At 45.1% G+C, this 18,893-nt stretch overlaps 1 protein-coding gene across 1 annotated transcript in view; it reads right to left on the bottom strand.

The window, feature by feature from the left end:
- Positions 1-110: 110 nt before the first annotated feature.
- LOC140203406 (uncharacterized) overlaps positions 111-18,893 on the bottom strand; it is a 136,222-nt gene continuing 117,439 nt past the window's right edge. The window contains exon 6 of the mRNA XM_072269468.1: positions 111-847. Coding sequence (XP_072125569.1) covers positions 513-847 — 335 coding nt within the window. The 3' untranslated portion in view covers positions 111-512. The remainder of the gene's footprint in view (positions 848-18,893) is intronic.

Here is an 18,893-nt window from a genome sequence, read left to right as displayed (position 1 = left end):
TGGCTAGCAAAATTCCTCCTCCTCCTCCTGTCTGTTCTAAAGAGACATCCTTGTATTCTGAAGCTCTGTCCCCTAGTCCTAGACTCCTCCCTCTTCCTCTCCCCCCCCCCTCCACTATTGGAAACATTTTCCTCGCGTCCACTCTAGACCGTTCAATATTCGATAGGTTTCAATGTGATGTCTCCCCCCCCTCCCCAAAATTCTTTGAAACTCCAGCGTGTACAGGCCGGAGCCATCAAATGCCCTTTCATTCCGAGATAATGCTTGTTAGCCTTCTCTGGACAGTCTTAAATAAGGGCCCCACAACTGCTCCCCCGTTCTGTGATTGACGACAGCAGTAGTCTGCAAAAAAAAGTGTTTTTCTCCAGTGCAGCAATCAAACTACCTTCAGTAAAATGGGGCAATCGTTGAAGCCCTGAACTCGAACTCCCACCCCCACCCCCAACCCAGCGAAATATACACTCTCGTTGCCTAATGTAAACAGTGGGGTCAATTCTTATTGTCGGGTAGCTTCAGTACTTGAGGTGGCTCTTCTCTAGGAAGCTCTCTATTTCCTTTGTGCTGGGTTGAGAGGGAGAGCAAATGATCTGAAACGGTTTGTTTTGGGGGACGCTGGCGGAGAGTAGAGCTCGTGTGTCGGTGACAGGTGCTATCTGCATACACGGATGGGACATTGCCAGGTTTGACGACAGCTTTCGTTCTTTCCCGCTGATCCTCTGCTCCGAAAAGCAGTAGCTGCAAGTTTCCGACGGCTCAGATGATGGATCGGAGGAGATGCTTTGGTTCTGATCATCTTTTTCAACGCCCCGTTGCAGCAGTTTGTCTGAAGAAAAGGAGCTGGCCCTGTCTGTAGCATAGGACAGATTTACTGCGCTGAGATGCTGCTTTTAACATGTACATAGACAATATCTTACTCTATTTAATCTATTTCTTTACAAACCTCCGATGCTTTCCCGCATATCGATAATTTCTGCAAATCATTTTCAAACTTAGTTTTCGTCTCAGCAGAAAATGTGGCCAAATCAGGCCAGAGGTTGTGGCATTACGGTGGAGCTGGGTTGCTCGCCACATAATATAGGTTATTTTGCCCTCCCGCCGTTCGATTGGCTAGTAACTGGCGCTACAGTCCTGCCCTCTGGCGTGGCCCAAGCAACATGGGAGTGTGGCTGTCTGCTGTCCCTTCTGGAGGCGAGTCAGGGTAAAGGTTTGAGATTGCACGCATATTCAAACATTAACCTCCTGAAAATATGTTATATTTTCAACTTAATACTAGGGGACTGCGTTGTTGTGTGCCGGAGCGACTCAGTACCGCCCACTTCTGACTTCACATCCCCACTAAGCTCCCACTACTGCTTTAAACTTGTCTTCTTGCAGACCCTCTAACATTGCGAATGTTAGCAACCTATTAGTATCACTCCTGACTCCTTGAAAACCATCCTGGATCTCTCACTTTGTTGCAACAACTGGCCTGATATTTGAACTCCCCAGGCCCCTCTGACTGTGGCTCTGGTATCTTTTTCTTTGTGCTGACTGCATTGGAATGTGTGTTTGAATAAACAGCTCTGAGGAGAACTCAGCCTGAAGCAGTTATGCGCGTTAATGGCAACTGTTATCTAAATTCACTCCAGAGCAGAGCTCTGATAATCTGCTTTCTGACCATTCAGATCCACCCTCCCCCCACCTCCCATGGTTCCCAAACTCTAAACTGACCTGGGGACCTATTGCTTGTGTTCTCTCTAAATTTAGTTCATTGGGAAATTTATTGTAGCATCTTAAAAGTGAGCTAAAAAGGCATTAGTGTTAATAACATCTAGTAGTTTTGGTGGTGGTGGGCCAGAAAATCTGCTGGTTCAGATCTACCAAAGTTCCAAGCCTGATGGATGATGGAATATTGCTGCATTCTGTGGTAATGTCAATCCCGTCACTGCTCCAGGATGTGGGTAGGTATTAAGAGGATGTCGTTCTGGATTAATTTAGTTTTATATTTGTCAAGGGAGCCCCATTGTTTGGTCTCAGAAGTTTGCATATTTTCTTCTGGCACTGCTCTCAGGCAACTATCATCCTCAATTAATTTCTGACACAGACTATGAAACTCTTGCAAAAACAACTGGAATGTTACATTACATTATAATGTAACTTCTACATTATAACTTTTTGATTTCAACACTGAATTCTTACTAAATAACAGATTCTGCGACTAAAAGTTTAAATGTTTAAAAAAACATTTTAAACAAAGTTAAATGTAGCTGATGCTAGAAAAGCCAAGTTGCCCTAACAGGATGTGGTATTTGCTGGGTTGGTTTAGTGACCAGCCATGAAGTTAAGCTGTGGGATAGATAGTTCCAGGATGTTGATGCACTGATGGAGAAGGCAGCTGTGAGTGGTGCTTTTGCATGTCACTGCGAAGTGATATCAAGCATGGAATATCTGTAATGGAGGGAATGGTTGATGAAATTACAATCTCATAGATTGGTTTATTTTGGATATTATCCATTTATTCCAGCTATAGAGTCGCACAGCACAGGAACGAGTTTGTGGCCCAACTGGTTCATGCCAAACAATGTTCCAATCTACGCTTTTCCCATTTGCCTGTGTTTGGCCTGTATCCCCCTAATTTCCTATTTTTCCTATTGCCTTTTAAATGTTGTTAATGTACCAGCATCAATTACTTCAGAGCACCCATGTAGTTTCCTCTTAAATTCCTACATTTTTGCCAGCAAGGGTAGATAAAGGTAGGGCAGTGGATGTTGTCTGCCTGGACTTCGGCAAGACCTATAACAAGGTCCCATGTGATAAGCTGGTCTGGAAGGCCAAATCCCATGGAATCCAGAGAGAGCTAATAATGTGAATTCAAAATTTCTCAGATATAGGAAGCAGAGGATAGAGGTGGAAGTTGGTTCTTGGACTGGAGGTGAGTGACTGGTGTTAGGACCCTTGTTATCTATTTGACTGAATTGGGTGCCAATGTATAAGGCTCAATGAGTGAGTGATAGATTACATTAAATTAAGAGCTGTTGGAGTTGGTACATTATATTGCAGTTGTATAAGTTATTGGTGAGGCCACACCTGGAATGCTGTGTACACTTTTGGTTACCTGTTACAGGAAAGAGTACAGAAAATGTACAAGGAATATTGCCAGGACTAGAGGACCTGAGTTGTTGAGAGAGCTTGGCCAGGGTAGGTCTTCATTCTTTGGAACACAGGCGAATAAGTGATGACATTATAGAAATGTTTAAAATGTTGAGAGGCATACATATGAGAGGCAAGATAACCATCTTTTCCCCAGGGTAGAGTGAGAGAGGAAAGGTTTAAGAGGGACCTGAAAGGCAACCTTTCTTTTAAGAGTAGTGAGTATTTGAACAAGCTGCCAGAGGAAGTGGTATGATAGTAACATTTTAGAAACACTTGGACAAGTACATGGAGAGTTGGGTTTAGGGATGTGGGCCAAAAATAGGAAATTGGGACTAGCTAGGTGGGCACGTAGTCAGCATGGAATGAATGGACCAAATGGCTTGTATTCATGCAGTATTGCGTATATTTTGCAGGGTGAGGGGGAGACATGTCTTCTTTTGCACATTGGTTGTTTGTCAGTCTTTGTGTGTAGGTTTTCATTGATTCTGTCGTATTTCTTTGTTCTACTGTGAATGCCCACAAGAAACTGAATCTCAGAGTAGATAATGGTGACTTTGATAATACATTTCCTTTGAACTTTGAAGTCTCTGGCACCATGACTAGCTCTCGTGCACAGCAGGGGAGGGTGGAGTTCAGGAGAATTGTAATGATAGGAGACTTGATATAGTTAGGGGGACATTTGGGATTTTGTGGGTGTGAACAGAACTCTGGAAGAGCACGTTGCTTCTTGGGTACGAGCATCAAGGATGTCTTTGTGCATTTTACAGAACAATATCTAAGCAATGAGAGTGAGCAGCCACATGGTGAATATTGGTTCTAATGGCAAAGGATGAGTTCCTGAAAGCGAATATAAGGAGTTAAAGATTAAAAGCAGCACCTCTAGATTTGTAATCGCTGGATTACTTCCTGTGCCGATAACTAGTGAGAGGGAGGAATGGGAGAACGGGGCAAACAAATGTGTAGCTCAGCTACTGGTGCATGTTGGATGGTTTCAGTTTCTTGGACCATTAGTGCAAAGATGACTAGTACAAGAGGAATGGATTGCTTTTGAAAAAGAGGGGGACAAGTACCCTGACAGGGAGATTTGCTAGAGCTACTCAGGATGGTTTAAATTAGACTAGCAGGCAGGATTGGACCTAAAGTGATCATGTGTCAGATGAGAAGGATATAATTAGAATTAGAATTTATTTAAAAATCTTGCATCCGCCCCACAACATGAGGGAGTAAAAATCTTTGCGTTATGACTCCGTTGCAATGTACATACATGTGAATTTAAAAGTCTAATGGCTTGTAGAAAGAAGCTGTCCTGTAGCCTGTTGGTCCTGGTTTTAATGCTGCAGCACTGTTTGCCAGATAGAAGCAGCTGAAACGTTTATGGTTGGGGTGACTGGTGTCCCCGACCCTTCTGCACCTGCCGCTATAAATATCCTCACTGGAGGGAAGTTCACATTCACAGATGCGCTGAGGTGCCCAGCGATCAAGGTTGGTGAGGTTCTAACCAGGCAGTGATACAGCTGGTCAGTATGCTTTCAATAGTGCCCCTGTAGAACGTCTTGAGGATTTGCTGAACTTCTTCAGTCACCTGAGGTGGAAGAGGCGCTGCTGTGCTTTTTTGCCAGAAAGCCAGTGTGTACAGTTCAGGTGAGACCATCAGTGATGGGTACACCAAGTAACTTGAAACTATTCACCCTCAAATGCAGACCCATTGATGTTGATTGAGCTGAGCAAATATAAAGGTTGTAGCACCCAAATCCAGTGTGTAGGCCAGTGTGGGGCATAAGAGGTTGTGAGGTAGAACTGAGGGGTTAAATTGGATTTATTTTAACAAAAGAAGCCTCGCAGGTGGGCAGATGAAGTCAGAGCATAGATGGGCAGATGGGAGTAGGATATTATAACTATTAGAGAAACACAGTTGAGGGATGGACAGGACTAGTAGCTCAGTGTTCCAGGATACAGGTGTCTCTGGTGTGATCGGCTGAGATAAAAGAGGAGGGGGATTAGGAAGGACATTTAAACTGTACTTTGGATATCTCCCGCCAGGATATTCTATGAGGTAGAACTTCGGCTCTCGAATAGTGAGAATTAGAGGAGCAAACATGTAGGGAAATCACAATGTAGGGATAATAGGATTGTTATAATAAGAGTTTAACTTCCCTAACATTAACTGGGACTTCCATTATTCTAAGGGATTAGATGGGGCAGAATTTAAGTGTGTCCATGATAATTTTCTGAAGCAATACATACCTCTACTAGAGAAACTGCTGTACTCATTCTTAGAAAATGAGACAAGACATGCTTTGCCTTAACTGGCTGAGACCTTGAATGTAGGAATAGGGGTGTCATATTACAGTTGTACATATTGGTAGTTAGCTAGCATTTGGAGTATTATGTACAGCTCTACTTGCTAGAGAGGATGTAGAAAATATTCATGATGATGTTTCCTGGACAGATAGATAAGAGTTCTAAAGAATTGGATAGGCTGTGACTGTTTTCTCAGGAGTGAAGTTCTCAAATGGCAGGGCTAGGAAACCATGGCTGACAAGGGAAGTTAAGGACTGCATAAATGCAAAGAAAGGACATACAAGATAGCAAAGGTGGAGAGGGAGGTTGGATGATTGGAAAGTTTGTTAAAAATCCAACAAAAGACAACTAAAAAAGCTTTAAGGGAAAAGATAAAATATGAGGGCAAACTATGCTAAAAGTTTTTTCAGTTATATAAAGAATAAAAGGGAGGTGAGAATTGATATTGGACCACTGGAAAATGATGCTGGTGAGGTAGTAATGGAGGCAAAGAAATGGCAGATGAACTTAATGAGTACTTCACTTCAATCTTCATTGTGGAAGACACTAGCCATGTGACAGAGATGCAGGAGTGTCAGAGAGCAGGAGTGAATGTTATTGCTATTACAAAGAAAAAGGGGCTAGGCAACCTGAAAGGTCTTAAGGTGGATAAGTCACCTGGGCCAGATGGACTATATTCCAGAGTCCTGAGAGGGGTTGCTGAAGAGATAACAGATGCATTGGTCATGATCTTTCAGGAATCACTTGATTCTGGTATGGACCCAGAGGACTGGAAAATTGCAAATGTCTTTAAGAGGGGAGGAGGATAAAAGAGAAGAAATTATAGGCCAGTTAGCCTAACCTCCATGGCTGGGGTTAGAGTTCATTATTAAAGATGAGATTTCAGAGTACTTGGAGACTAATGATAAAATAAGTCAAAGTCAGCATGGTTTCTGTGAAGGGAAATCTTGCCTGACAAATCTGTTAGAGTTCTTCGAGGAAGTAACAAGCAAGGTGGACGAAGGAGAGGCAATGGATGTCATATACTTAGATTTTCAAAAGGCTTTTGATAAGGTGCCTCACATGAGGGTGTTAACAATTTAAAATCCAATGGTACTGGCATGGATAGCGGAATGGCTGACAGACAGAAGGCAGAAAGTGGGAATAAAAGGGGGCCTTTTCTGGTTGGCTGCCGGTGACTAGTGGTGTTCCTCAGGGACTCTGTATTCAGACCACTGCTTTTCACATTGTTTGTCAATGATTTAGATAATGGAATTGAAGGCTTTGTGGCAGAGTTTGCGGATGATATGAAGATAGGTGGAGGGGTAGGTAGTGCTGAGGAAGCAATGCAATTACAGCAGGACTTAGACAAACTGGAAGAATGGGCAAAAAAGTGGCAGATGGAATATAGTGTTGGGAAATGTATGATTATACATTTTGGTAAAATGAAGTTTCCCTTTGAATTAGATCCGATATAGCTTTCAAAGTCACCGGTGGTTCAGTCGGAGGAAAATCGGTACCTTTCGGTCTAACCGGAGGTTTGCCGTTCTTCCTGTTTTTTCCATTCTTAGACATAGCAGACCTTAAAAGCATCCAATTATCAAAGAGCCCAATTTATTTCAAAATATTGTAAAAGTCGGTGCCTTAATGGTAAATTAAAATATAGCTGATCATAAGAAGAAAAACTCAGAGGTAATGGAGCGAGTCAAGAACACGACTTCACTCCATGAGCTCTACCGGAAGTCCCAGGTAAAATGGTAAAATGAACAGTAGTGCAGACTATTATCTAAATGGGGAGAAAATTCCAACATTAGAGGTCAAAAACAACTTGGGAGTTCTTGTGCAAGACTCCCAGAAGGTTAATTTACAGATTGAAATCTGTGGTAAAGAAGGCAAATACAATGTTGGCATTTATTTCAGGAAGAATAGAATATAAAAGCAAGGAGATAATGCTGAAGCTTTATAAGCACTTGGACTATTGTCAACAGTCTTGGGCTCCATATCTCAGAAGGGATGTGTTGTCATTGGAGAGAGTTCAGAGGAGGTTCACAAGGATGATTCCAGGAATTAAGGGGTTAAGACAAGGAGTATTTGGCAGCTTTGGGCCGGTACTCACTGGAATTTAGAAGAATACGTGTGGATCTCATTGAAACCTACAGAATGTTGAAAGGACTAGATAAGGTAGATGTGGAGAGGATGTTTCCTCGGGTGGGCATCTCCAGAACTAGAGGGCGCTGCCTCAAAATTGAGGGGTGAACTTTTAAGACAGAAGTAAGGAGGATTCTTTTTTTAGCCAAAAAGGTGTGAATCTGTGGAATGCTCTACCACAGGCTGTGGGTATATTTAAAGTGGAAGTTGATAGCTTCCTGATTGGTTGGGGTATCAAGGGATGGTGAGAGGGCAGGTTGAATGGGATCCGGGATCAGCATGATGAAATGGCGGAGTGGACTCAATGGGCCGAATGGCCTAATTCTGCTCCTGTCTTATGGGTGACGGATGACCTTACAGAGGTTTATAAAATTAGGAGAGGCATAGATAAATGGATACTCAGTCTTTTTTCCAGGGTAAAGGAGTCTAAAACTAGAGGATATGGATTTAAGGTGAAAGGGGGACTATTTAATTGGAATCAGAGGGGCAGATTTTTCTACAGAGAGGATAGTGGGCATCTGGAAAGAGCTGCCTGAAGTGGGATAGAGGTAGGTACAAACATTTAAAAGGTACATGGGTAAGAAGAAAGTTTTAGAGGGATATGGGTCAAATGCAGGTAAATGGGATTAGCATAGATGAGCATTTTGGTTAGCAATATGCTTTGCTCTCTTGTCTCTCAATATGCCAAGACACCTTCAAAGACAGCAAATGAAGCTCCATCTCCCTCTGACCCCGCACACACTTTACACTCTGCTATTGTTTACATATGGTTTTCAAGGAAACACCACTGCTTCTATCTGGTGTTCTTAATCCATGAGCTTCAGTTTTGTTAACCAGCCTTATGTGGTATTTTATGAAATGCTTTCTTAAATTATGTAAAAACAACATTGCTTTCCTTAATCACAACATTTAGTTAGGTTAGTCAAACACCTTATTTTCCAAATCTGCTCTGACTTTTCTTAATAAATCAGAGCACCCATTATTTTCATCCTTGATTATTGTTTCTAAATCCTTACACACACACACACACATATATATATATATATATATATATATATATTATGTTATCTGGATAGGACAGGGTCTGATTAGGAACAGTCAACGTGGATTTGTGCACGGAAGGTCATGTTTGACAAATCTTATTGAATTTTTTGAAGAGGTTACTAGGAAAGTTGACAAGGGTAAAGCGGTGGATGTTGTCTATATGGACTTCAGTAAGGCCTTTGACAAGGTCCCACATGGAAGGTTGGTTAGGAAGGTTCAATTGTTAGGTATTAATATTGAAGTAGTAAAATGGATTCAGCAGTGGCTGGATGGGAGATGCCAGAGAGTGGTGGTGGATAACTGTTTGTCAGATTGGAGGCCGGTGACCAGTGGTGTGCCTCAGGGATCTGTACTGGGTCCAGTGTTGTTTGTCATATATATTAATGATCTGGCTGATGGGGTGGTAAATTGGATGAGTAAGTATGCAGATGATACTAAGATAGGTGGAGTTGTGGATAATGAAGTAGGTTTTCAAAGCTTGCAGAGAGATTTAGGCCAGTTAGAAGAGTGGGCTGAAAGATGGCAGATGGAGTTTAATGCTGATAAATGTGAGGTGCTACATTTTGGTAGGACTAGTCAAAATAGGACATACATGGTAAATGGTAGGGCATTGAAGGATGCAGTAGAACAGAGGGATCAAGGAATAATAGTGCATAGTTCCCTGAAGGTAGAATCTCATGTGGATAGGGTGGTGAAGAAAGCTTTTGGTATGCTGGCCTTTATATATCAGAGCATTCTGTATAGGAGTTGGGATGTAATGTTAAAATTGTACAAGGCATTGGTGAGGCCAAATTTGGAGTATTGTGTACAGTTTTGGTCACCGAATTATAGGAAAGATGTCAACAAAATAGAGAGAGTACAGAGAAGATTTACTAGAAAGTTACCTGGGTTTCATCACCGAAGTTGCAGAGAAAGGTTGAACAAATTAGGTTTTTATTCTTTGGAACAAAGAAAGGGGAGGGGGGAATTGATAGAGGTGTTTAAAATTATAAGGGGGATAGATAGAGTTAACGTGGATAGGCCTTTTCCATTGAGAGTGGGGGAGATTAAAACAAGAGGACATGAGTTAAAGGGCAAAAGTTTAGGGGTAACATGAGGGGGAACTTCTTTACTCAGAGAGTGGTAGCTGTGTGGAACGAGCTTGCAACGGAAGTGGTTGATGCAGGTTCGATGTTGTCGTTTAAAGTTAAATTGGACAGCTATATGGACAGGAAAGGAATGGAGGGTTATGGTCTGAGTGCAAGTTGGTGGGACTAGGTGAGAGTAAGAGTTTGGCACGGACTAGAAGGGCCGAGATGGTCTGTTTCCGTGCTGTAATTCTTATCTGGTTTTGTATATAGTTATTTGCCACTTGCCAAATGCAGACGAAGATTAGAATATTCTGACAGGCTTCTCGACTCTCAGAATCTTCCTTCGGTAATCCTAAAATGCAGGCTCTCTACATCACCTGACTTTAATCATTCTAACTATAGCCAGCCTTTCTGAAACAATGTGCTTCTACTTATCTAATTACACGGTGATGTAATCTTGTCACAGAATTTGACAGGACACGGTAATGTCATCCTGTCACAGCCTCTGACAGGACACGGTGATGTAATCCTGTCACAGACTCTGACAGGACATGGTGATGTAATCCTGTCACAGTCTCTGACCTGACACGGTGATGTAATCCTGTCACAGACTCTGACAGGACATGGTGATGTAATCCTGTCACAGCCTCTGACAGGACACGGTGATGTAATCCTGTCACAGACTCTGACAGGACATGGTGCTGTAATCTTGTCGCAGACACTGACAGGACATGGTGTTGTAATCCTGTCACAGTCTCTGACCTGACACGGTGGTGTAATCCTGTCACAGACTCTGACCTGACACGGTGGTGTAATCCTGTCACAGACTCTGACCTGACACGGTGATGTAATCCTGTCACAGACTCTGACAGGACGCGGTGATGTAATCCTGTCACAGACTCTCTGACCTGACAGGGTGATGTAATCCTGTCACAGACTCTGACCTGACACGGTGATGTAATCCTGTCACAGACTCTGACAGGTCACGGTGATGTAATCCTGTCACAGATTCTGACAGAACACGGTGATGTAATCCTGTCACAGACTCTGACCTGACACGGTGATGTAATCCTGTCACAGACTCTGACCTGACAGGGTGATGTAATCCTGTCACAGGCTCTGACAGGACACGGTGATGTAATCCTGTCACAGAGTCTGACCTGACAGGGTGATGTAATCCTGTCACAGACACTGACGGGGACACGGTGATGTAATCCTGTCACAGACTCTGGCAGGATACAGTTATATCCTGTCACAGACTCTGACCTGACACGGTGATGTAATCATATCGCAGACTCTGACAGGACACGGTGATGTAATCCTGTCACAGACTCTGACCTGACACGGTGATGTAATCCTGTCACAGACTCTGACAGGACGCGGTGATGTAATCCTGTCACAGACTCTCTGACCTGACAGGGTGATGTAATCCTGTCACAGACTCTGACCTGACACGGTGATGTAATCCTGTCACAGACTCTGACAGGTCACGGTGATGTAATCCTGTCACAGATTCTGACAGAACACGGTGATGTAATCCTGTCACAGACTCTGACCTGACACGGTGATGTAATCCTGTCACAGACTCTGATCTGACATGGTGATGTAATCATATCGCAGGCTCTGTCAGGACACGGTGATGTAATCTTGTCACAGACTCTGACCTGACACGGACTCTGACCTGACACGGTGATGTAATCCTGTCACAAACTCTGACCTGAGACGGTGATGTAATCCTGTCACAGGCTCTGACAGCACACGGTGATGTAATCCTGTCACAGACTCTGACAGGACACAGTGATGTGATCCTGTCACAGACTCTGACAGGAAATGGTGAAATCCTTTCACAGACTCTGACCTGACACGGTGAAATCCTATGACAGACTCTGATCTGACACGGTGATGTAATCCTCTCACAGACTCTGACAGGTCACGCTGATGTAATCCTGTCACAGACTTTGACATGACACGGTGATTTAATCCTGTCACATACTCTGACAGGACACGGTGATGTAATCCTCTCACAGACTCTGAACTGACACGGTGATATAATCCTGTCACAGACTCTGACAGGACACGGTGATGTAATTCTGTCACAGATCCTGACGGGACACGGTGATGTAATCCTGTCACAGACTCTCTGACCAGACATGGTGATGTAATCCTGTCACAGACTCTGACCTGACACGGTGATGTAATCCTGTCAGAGGCTCTGTCAGGACACGGTGATGTAATCTTGTCACAGACTCTGTCCTGACACGGTGATGTAATCCTATCACAAACTCTGACATGACACGGTGATATAGTCCTGTCACAGACTCTGACCTGACACGGTGATGTAATCCTGTCACAGGCTCCTGTCACAAACTCTGACAGGACACGGTGATGTAATCATATCACAGGCTCTGTCAGGACACGGTGATGTAATCCCGTCACACACTCTGATAGGTCACGGTGATGTAATGTTGTCACAGACTCTGACCTGACATGGTGATGTAATCTTGTCACAGTCTCTGACAGGACACGGTGAAGTAATCCTGTCACAGTCTCTGACAGGACACAGTGATGTAATCCTGTCACAGACTCTGACATGACACGGTGATGTAATCCTGTCACAGGCTCTGACAGGACACGGTGATGGAATCTTGTCACTGACTCTGACCTGACACGGTGATGTAATCCTGTCACAGACTCTGTAAAAGACACGGTGGTGTTATCCTGTCACAGACTCTGATCTGACATGGTGATGTAATCTTGTCACAGTCTCTGACAGGACACGGTGATGTAATCCTGTCACAGACTCTGACATGACACGATGATATAATCCTGTCACACACTCTGACAGGACACGGTGATGTAATCCTGTCACAGGCTCTGACAGGACACAGTGATGGAATCTTGTCACTGACTCTGACCTGACACGGTGATGTAATCCTGTCACTGACTCTGACTTGACACGGTGATGTAATCCTGTCACAGGCTCTGACAGGAAACGTTCATGTAATCCTGTCACAGGCTCTGACAGGAAACGGTGATGTAATCCTGTCACAGTCTCTGACCTGACACAGTGATGTAATCCTGTATCAGACTCTGTAAAAGACACAGTGATGTAATCCTGTCACAGACTCTGACAGTATACGGTTATATCCTGTCACAGACTCTGACCTTACACGGTGATGTAATCTTGTCACAGTCTCTGACAGGACACGGTGATGTAATCCTGTCACAGACTCTGACATGACACGGTGATATAACCCTGTCACACACTCTGACAGGACACGGTGATGTAATCCTGTCACAGACTCTGACAGGACACGGTGATGTAATCCTCTCCCAGGCTCTGAGCTGACACTGTGATGTAACCCTGTCACAGACTCTGACATGACACGGTGATGTAATCCTGTCACAGTCTCTGACCTGACCAGTGATGTAATCCTGTCACAGTCTCTGACCTGACACAGTGATGTAATCCTGTATCAGACTCTGTAAAAGACACGGTGATGTAATCCTGTCACAGACTCTGACAGTATACGGTTATATCCTGTCACAGACTCTGACCTGACACGGTGATGTAATCCTGTCAAAGGCTCTGACAGGACACAGTGATGTAATCCTTCACAGACTCTGACCTGACACGGTGATGTAATCCTGTCACAAACTCTGACCAGAGACGGTGATGTAATCCTGTCAGAGGCTCTGACAGCACTCGGTGATGTAATCCTCTCACAGACTCTGACAGGACACAGTGATGTGATCCTGTCACAGACACTGACAGGACACGGTGATGTAATCCTGTCACAGACTCTGACAGGAAATAGTGAAATCCTTTCACAGACTCTGACCTGACACGGTGAAATCCTGTCACAGACTCTGACGGGACACGGTGATGTAATCCTGTCACAGACTCTCTGACCTGACATGGTAATGTAATCCTGTCACAGACTCTGACAGGACACGGTGATGTAATCCTGTCACAGACTCTGACAGGTCACGGTGATGTAATCCTGTCACAGACTCTGATCTGACATGGTGATGTAATCCTGTGACATACTCTGACCTGACACGGTGACGTAATCCTGTCACAGACTCTGACAGGAAATGGTGATGTAATCCTGTCACAGATCCTGACGGGACACGGTGATGTAATCCTGTCACAGACTCTGACAGAATACGGTGATATCCTGTCACAGACTCTGACCTGACACGGTGATGTAATCCTGTCAGAGGCTCTGACAGGACACGGTGATGTAATCCTGTCACAGACTCTGATCTGACACGGTGATGTAATCATATCGCAGGCTCTGTCAGGACACGGTGATGTAATCTTGTCACAGACTCTGACCTGACACGGTGATGTAATCCTGTCACAAACTCTGACCTGAGATGGTGATGTAATCCTGTCACAGGCTCTGACAGCACACAGTGATGTGATCCTGTCACAGACACTGACAGGACACGGTCATGTAATCCTGTCACAGACTCTGACAGGAAATGGTGAAAGCCTGTCACAGACTCTGATCTGACACGGTGATGTAATCCTGTCACAGACTCTGACAGGACACGGTGATGTAATCCTGTCACAGACTCTGACAGGACATGGTGATGTAATCCTGTCACAGACTCTGACAGGACACGGTGATGTAATCCTGTCACATGCTCTCTGACCTGATACGTTGATGTAATCCTGTCGTCGACTCTGTCCTGACATGGTGCTGTAATCCTGTCACAGACTCTGACAGGACACGGTGATGTAATCCTGTCACAGACTCTGATCTGACACGGTGATATAATCATATCGCAGGCTCTGTCAGGACACGGTGATGTAATCTTGTCACAGACTCTGACCTGACACGGTGATGTAATCCTGTCACAAACTCTGACCTGAGATGGTGATGTAATCCTGTCACAGGCTCTGACAGCACACAGTGATGTGATCCTGTCACAGACACTGACAGGACACGGTGATGTAATCCTGTCACAGACTCTGACAGGAAATGGTGAAATCCTTTCACAGACTCTGACCTGACACGGTGATGTAATCCTGTCACAGACTCTGACAGGACACGGTGATGTAATCCTGTCGTAGACTCTGTCCTGACATGGTAATGTAATCCTGTCACAGACTCTGACAGGACACGATGATGTAATCCTGTCACAGACTCTGACCTGACACGGTGATGTAATCCTGTCACAGACTCTGACCTGACACGGTGATGTAATCCTGTCACAAACTCTGACCTGAGACGGTGATGTAATCCTGTCACAGACTCTGACAGGTCACGGTGATGTAATCCTGTCACATACTCTGACAGGACATGGTGATGTAATCCTGTCACAGACTCTGACAGGACACGGTGATGTAATCCTGTCACAGACTCTGCAGGTCTCTGTCACAGACCCTGATGGGACACGGTGATGTAATCCTGTCACAGACTCTCTGACCTGACACAGTGATGTAATCCGTTCACAGGCTCTGACAGGACACGGTGATGTAATCCTGTCACAGACTCTGAACTGACACGGTGATGTAATCCTGTCACATACTGTGACAGGACACGGTGACATAATCCTGTCACAGACTCTCTGTCCTGACATGGTGATGTAATCCTGTCACAGACTCTGACAGGACACGGTGATGTAATCCTGTCACAGACTCTGACCTGACACGGTGATGTAATCCTGTAACATATTCTGACCTGACACGGTGACGTAATCCTGTCAGAGGCTCTGACAGGACATGGTGATGTAATCCTGTCACAGAGTCTGACAGGTCACCGTGATGTAATCCTGTCATTGACTCTGACCTGACACGGTGATGTAATCCTGTCACAGACTCTCTGACCTGACACTGTGATGTAATCCTGTCACAGACTCTGACAGGGTGATGTAATCCTGTCACAGGCTCTGACAGGACACGGTGATGTAATCCTGTCACAGACTCTGAACTGACACGGTGATGTAATCCTGTCACATACTCTGACAGGACACGGTGATGTAATCCTCTCACAGACTCTCTGACCTGACACGGTGATGTAATCCTGTCACGGACTCTGACAGGACACGGTGATGTAATCCTGTCACAGACTCTGCAGGTCACGGTAATGTAATCTTGTTACAGACTCTGACCTGACAGGGTGATGTAATCCTGTCCAAGACTCTGACTGGACACGGTGATGTAATCCTTTCTCAGACTCTGACCTGACATGGTGATGTAATCCTGTCACAGACTCTCTGACCTGACATGGTAATGTAATCCTGTCACAGACTCTGACAGGACACGGTGATGTAATCCTGTCACAGACTCTGACAGGTCACGGTGATGTAATCCTGTCACAGACTCTGATCTGACATGGTGATGTAATCCTGTGACATACTCTGACCTGACACGGTGACGTAATCCTGTCACAGACTCTGACAGGAAATGGTGATGTAATCCTGTCACAGATCCTGACGAGACACGGTGATGTAATCCTGTCACAGACTCTGACAGAATACGGTGATATCCTGTCACAGACTCTGACCTGACACGGTGATGTAATCCTGTCAGAGGCTCTGACAGGACACGGTGATGTAATCCTGTCACAGACTCTGATCTGACACGGTGATGTAATCATATCGCAGGCTCTGTCAGGACACGGTGATGTAATCTTGTCACAGACTCTGACCTGACACGGTGATGTAATCCTGTCACAAACTCTGACCTGAGATGGTGATGTAATCCTGTCACAGGCTCTGACAGCACACAGTGATGTGATCCTGTCACAGACACTGACAGGACACGGTCATGTAATCCTGTCACAGACTCTGACAGGAAATGGTGAAAGCCTGTCACAGACTCTGATCTGACACGGTGATGTAATCCTGTCACAGACTCTGACAGGACACGGTGATGTAATCCTGTCACAGACTCTGACAGGACATGGTGATGTAATCCTGTCACAGACTCTGACAGGACACGGTGATGTAATCCTGTCACATGCTCTCTGACCTGATACGTTGATGTAATCCTGTCGTCGACTCTGTCCTGACATGGTGCTGTAATCCTGTCACAGACTCTGACAGGACACGGTGATGTAATCCTGTCACAGACTCTGATCTGACACGGTGATATAATCATATCGCAGGCTCTGTCAGGACACGGTGATGTAATCTTGTCACAGACTCTGACCTGACACGGTGATGTAATCCTGTCACAAACTCTGACCTGAGATGGTGATGTAATCCTGTCACAGGCTCTGACAGCACACAGTGATGTGATCCTGTCACAGACACTGACAGGACACGGTGATGTAATCCTGTCACAGACTCTGACAGGAAATGGTGAAATCCTTTCACAGACTCTGACCTGACACGGTGATGTAATCCTGTCACAGACTCTGACAGGACACGGTGATGTAATCCTGTCGTAGACTCTGTCCTGACATGGTAATGTAATCCTGTCACAGACTCTGACAGGACACGATGATGTAATCCTGTCACAGACTCTGACCTGACACGGTGATGTAATCCTGTCACAGACTCTGACCTGACACGGTGATGTAATCCTGTCACAAACTCTGACCTGAGACGGTGATGTAATCCTGTCACAGACTCTGACAGGTCACGGTGATGTAATCCTGTCACATACTCTGACAGGACATGGTGATGTAATCCTGTCACAGACTCTGACAGGACACGGTGATGTAATCCTGTCACAGACTCTGCAGGTCTCTGTCACAGACCCTGATGGGACACGGTGATGTAATCCTGTCACAGACTCTCTGACCTGACACAGTGATGTAATCCGTTCACAGGCTCTGACAGGACACGGTGATGTAATCCTGTCACAGACTCTGAACTGACACGGTGATGTAATCCTGTCACATACTGTGACAGGACACGGTGACATAATCCTGTCACAGACTCTCTGTCCTGACATGGTGATGTAATCCTGTCACAGACTCTGACAGGACACGGTGATGTAATCCTGTCACAGACTCTGACCTGACACGGTGATGTAATCCTGTAACATATTCTGACCTGACACGGTGACGTAATCCTGTCAGAGGCTCTGACAGGACATGGTGATGTAATCCTGTCACAGAGTCTGACAGGTCACCGTGATGTAATCCTGTCATTGACTCTGACCTGACACGGTGATGTAATCCTGTCACAGACTCTCTGACCTGACACTGTGATGTAATCCTGTCACAGACTCTGACAGGGTGATGTAATCCTGTCACAGGCTCTGACAGGACACGGTGATGTAATCCTGTCACAGACTCTGAACTGACACGGTGATGTAATCCTGTCACATACTCTGACAGGACACGGTGATGTAATCCTCTCACAGACTCTCTGACCTGACACGGTGATGTAATCCTGTCACGGACTCTGACAGGACACGGTGATGTAATCCTGTCACAGACTCTGCAGGTCACGGTAATGTAATCTTGTTACAGACTCTGACCTGACAGGGTGATGTAATCCTGTCCAAGACTCTGACTGGACACGGTGATGTAATCCTTTCTCAGACTCTGACCTGACACAGTGATGTAATCCTGTCACAGGCTCTGACAGGACACGATGATGTAATCCTTCACAGACTCTGACCTGACACGGTGATGTAATCCTGTCACAAACTCTGACCAGAGACGGTGATGTAATCCTGTCAGAGGCTCTGACAGCACTCGGTGATGTAATCCTCTCACAGACTCTGACAGGACACAGTGATGTGATCCTGTCACAGACACTGACAGGACACGGTGATGTAATCCTGTCACAGACTCTGACAGGAAATAGTGAAATCCTTTCACAGACTCTGACCTGACACGGTGAAATCCTGTCACAGACTCTGACGGGACACGGTGATGTAATCCTGTCACAGACTCTCTGACCTGACACGGTGATGTAATCCTGTTACAGACTCTGACAGGACACGGTGATGTAATCCTGTCGTAGACTCTGTCCTGACATGGTGATGTAATCCTGTCACAGACTCTGACAGGACACGGTGATGTAATCCTGTCACAGACTCTGACAGGTCACGGTGATGTAATCCTGTCACAGACTCTGATCTGACATGGTGATGTAATCCTGTGACATACTCTGACCTGACACGGTGATGTAATCCTGTCACAGACTCTGACAGAATACGGTGATATCCTGTCACAGACTCTGACCTGACACGGTGATGTAATCCTGTCAGAGGCTCTGACAGGACACGGTGATGTAATCCTG

Source organism: Mobula birostris, chromosome 9 (genome assembly GCF_030028105.1).
Source record: "Mobula birostris isolate sMobBir1 chromosome 9, sMobBir1.hap1, whole genome shotgun sequence".
In the NCBI taxonomy this organism is placed as follows: Eukaryota; Metazoa; Chordata; class Chondrichthyes; order Myliobatiformes; family Myliobatidae; genus Mobula; species Mobula birostris.
Note: the sequence above shows the minus strand (reverse complement) of the source record. Positions and strands in the feature narration are given on the sequence as shown.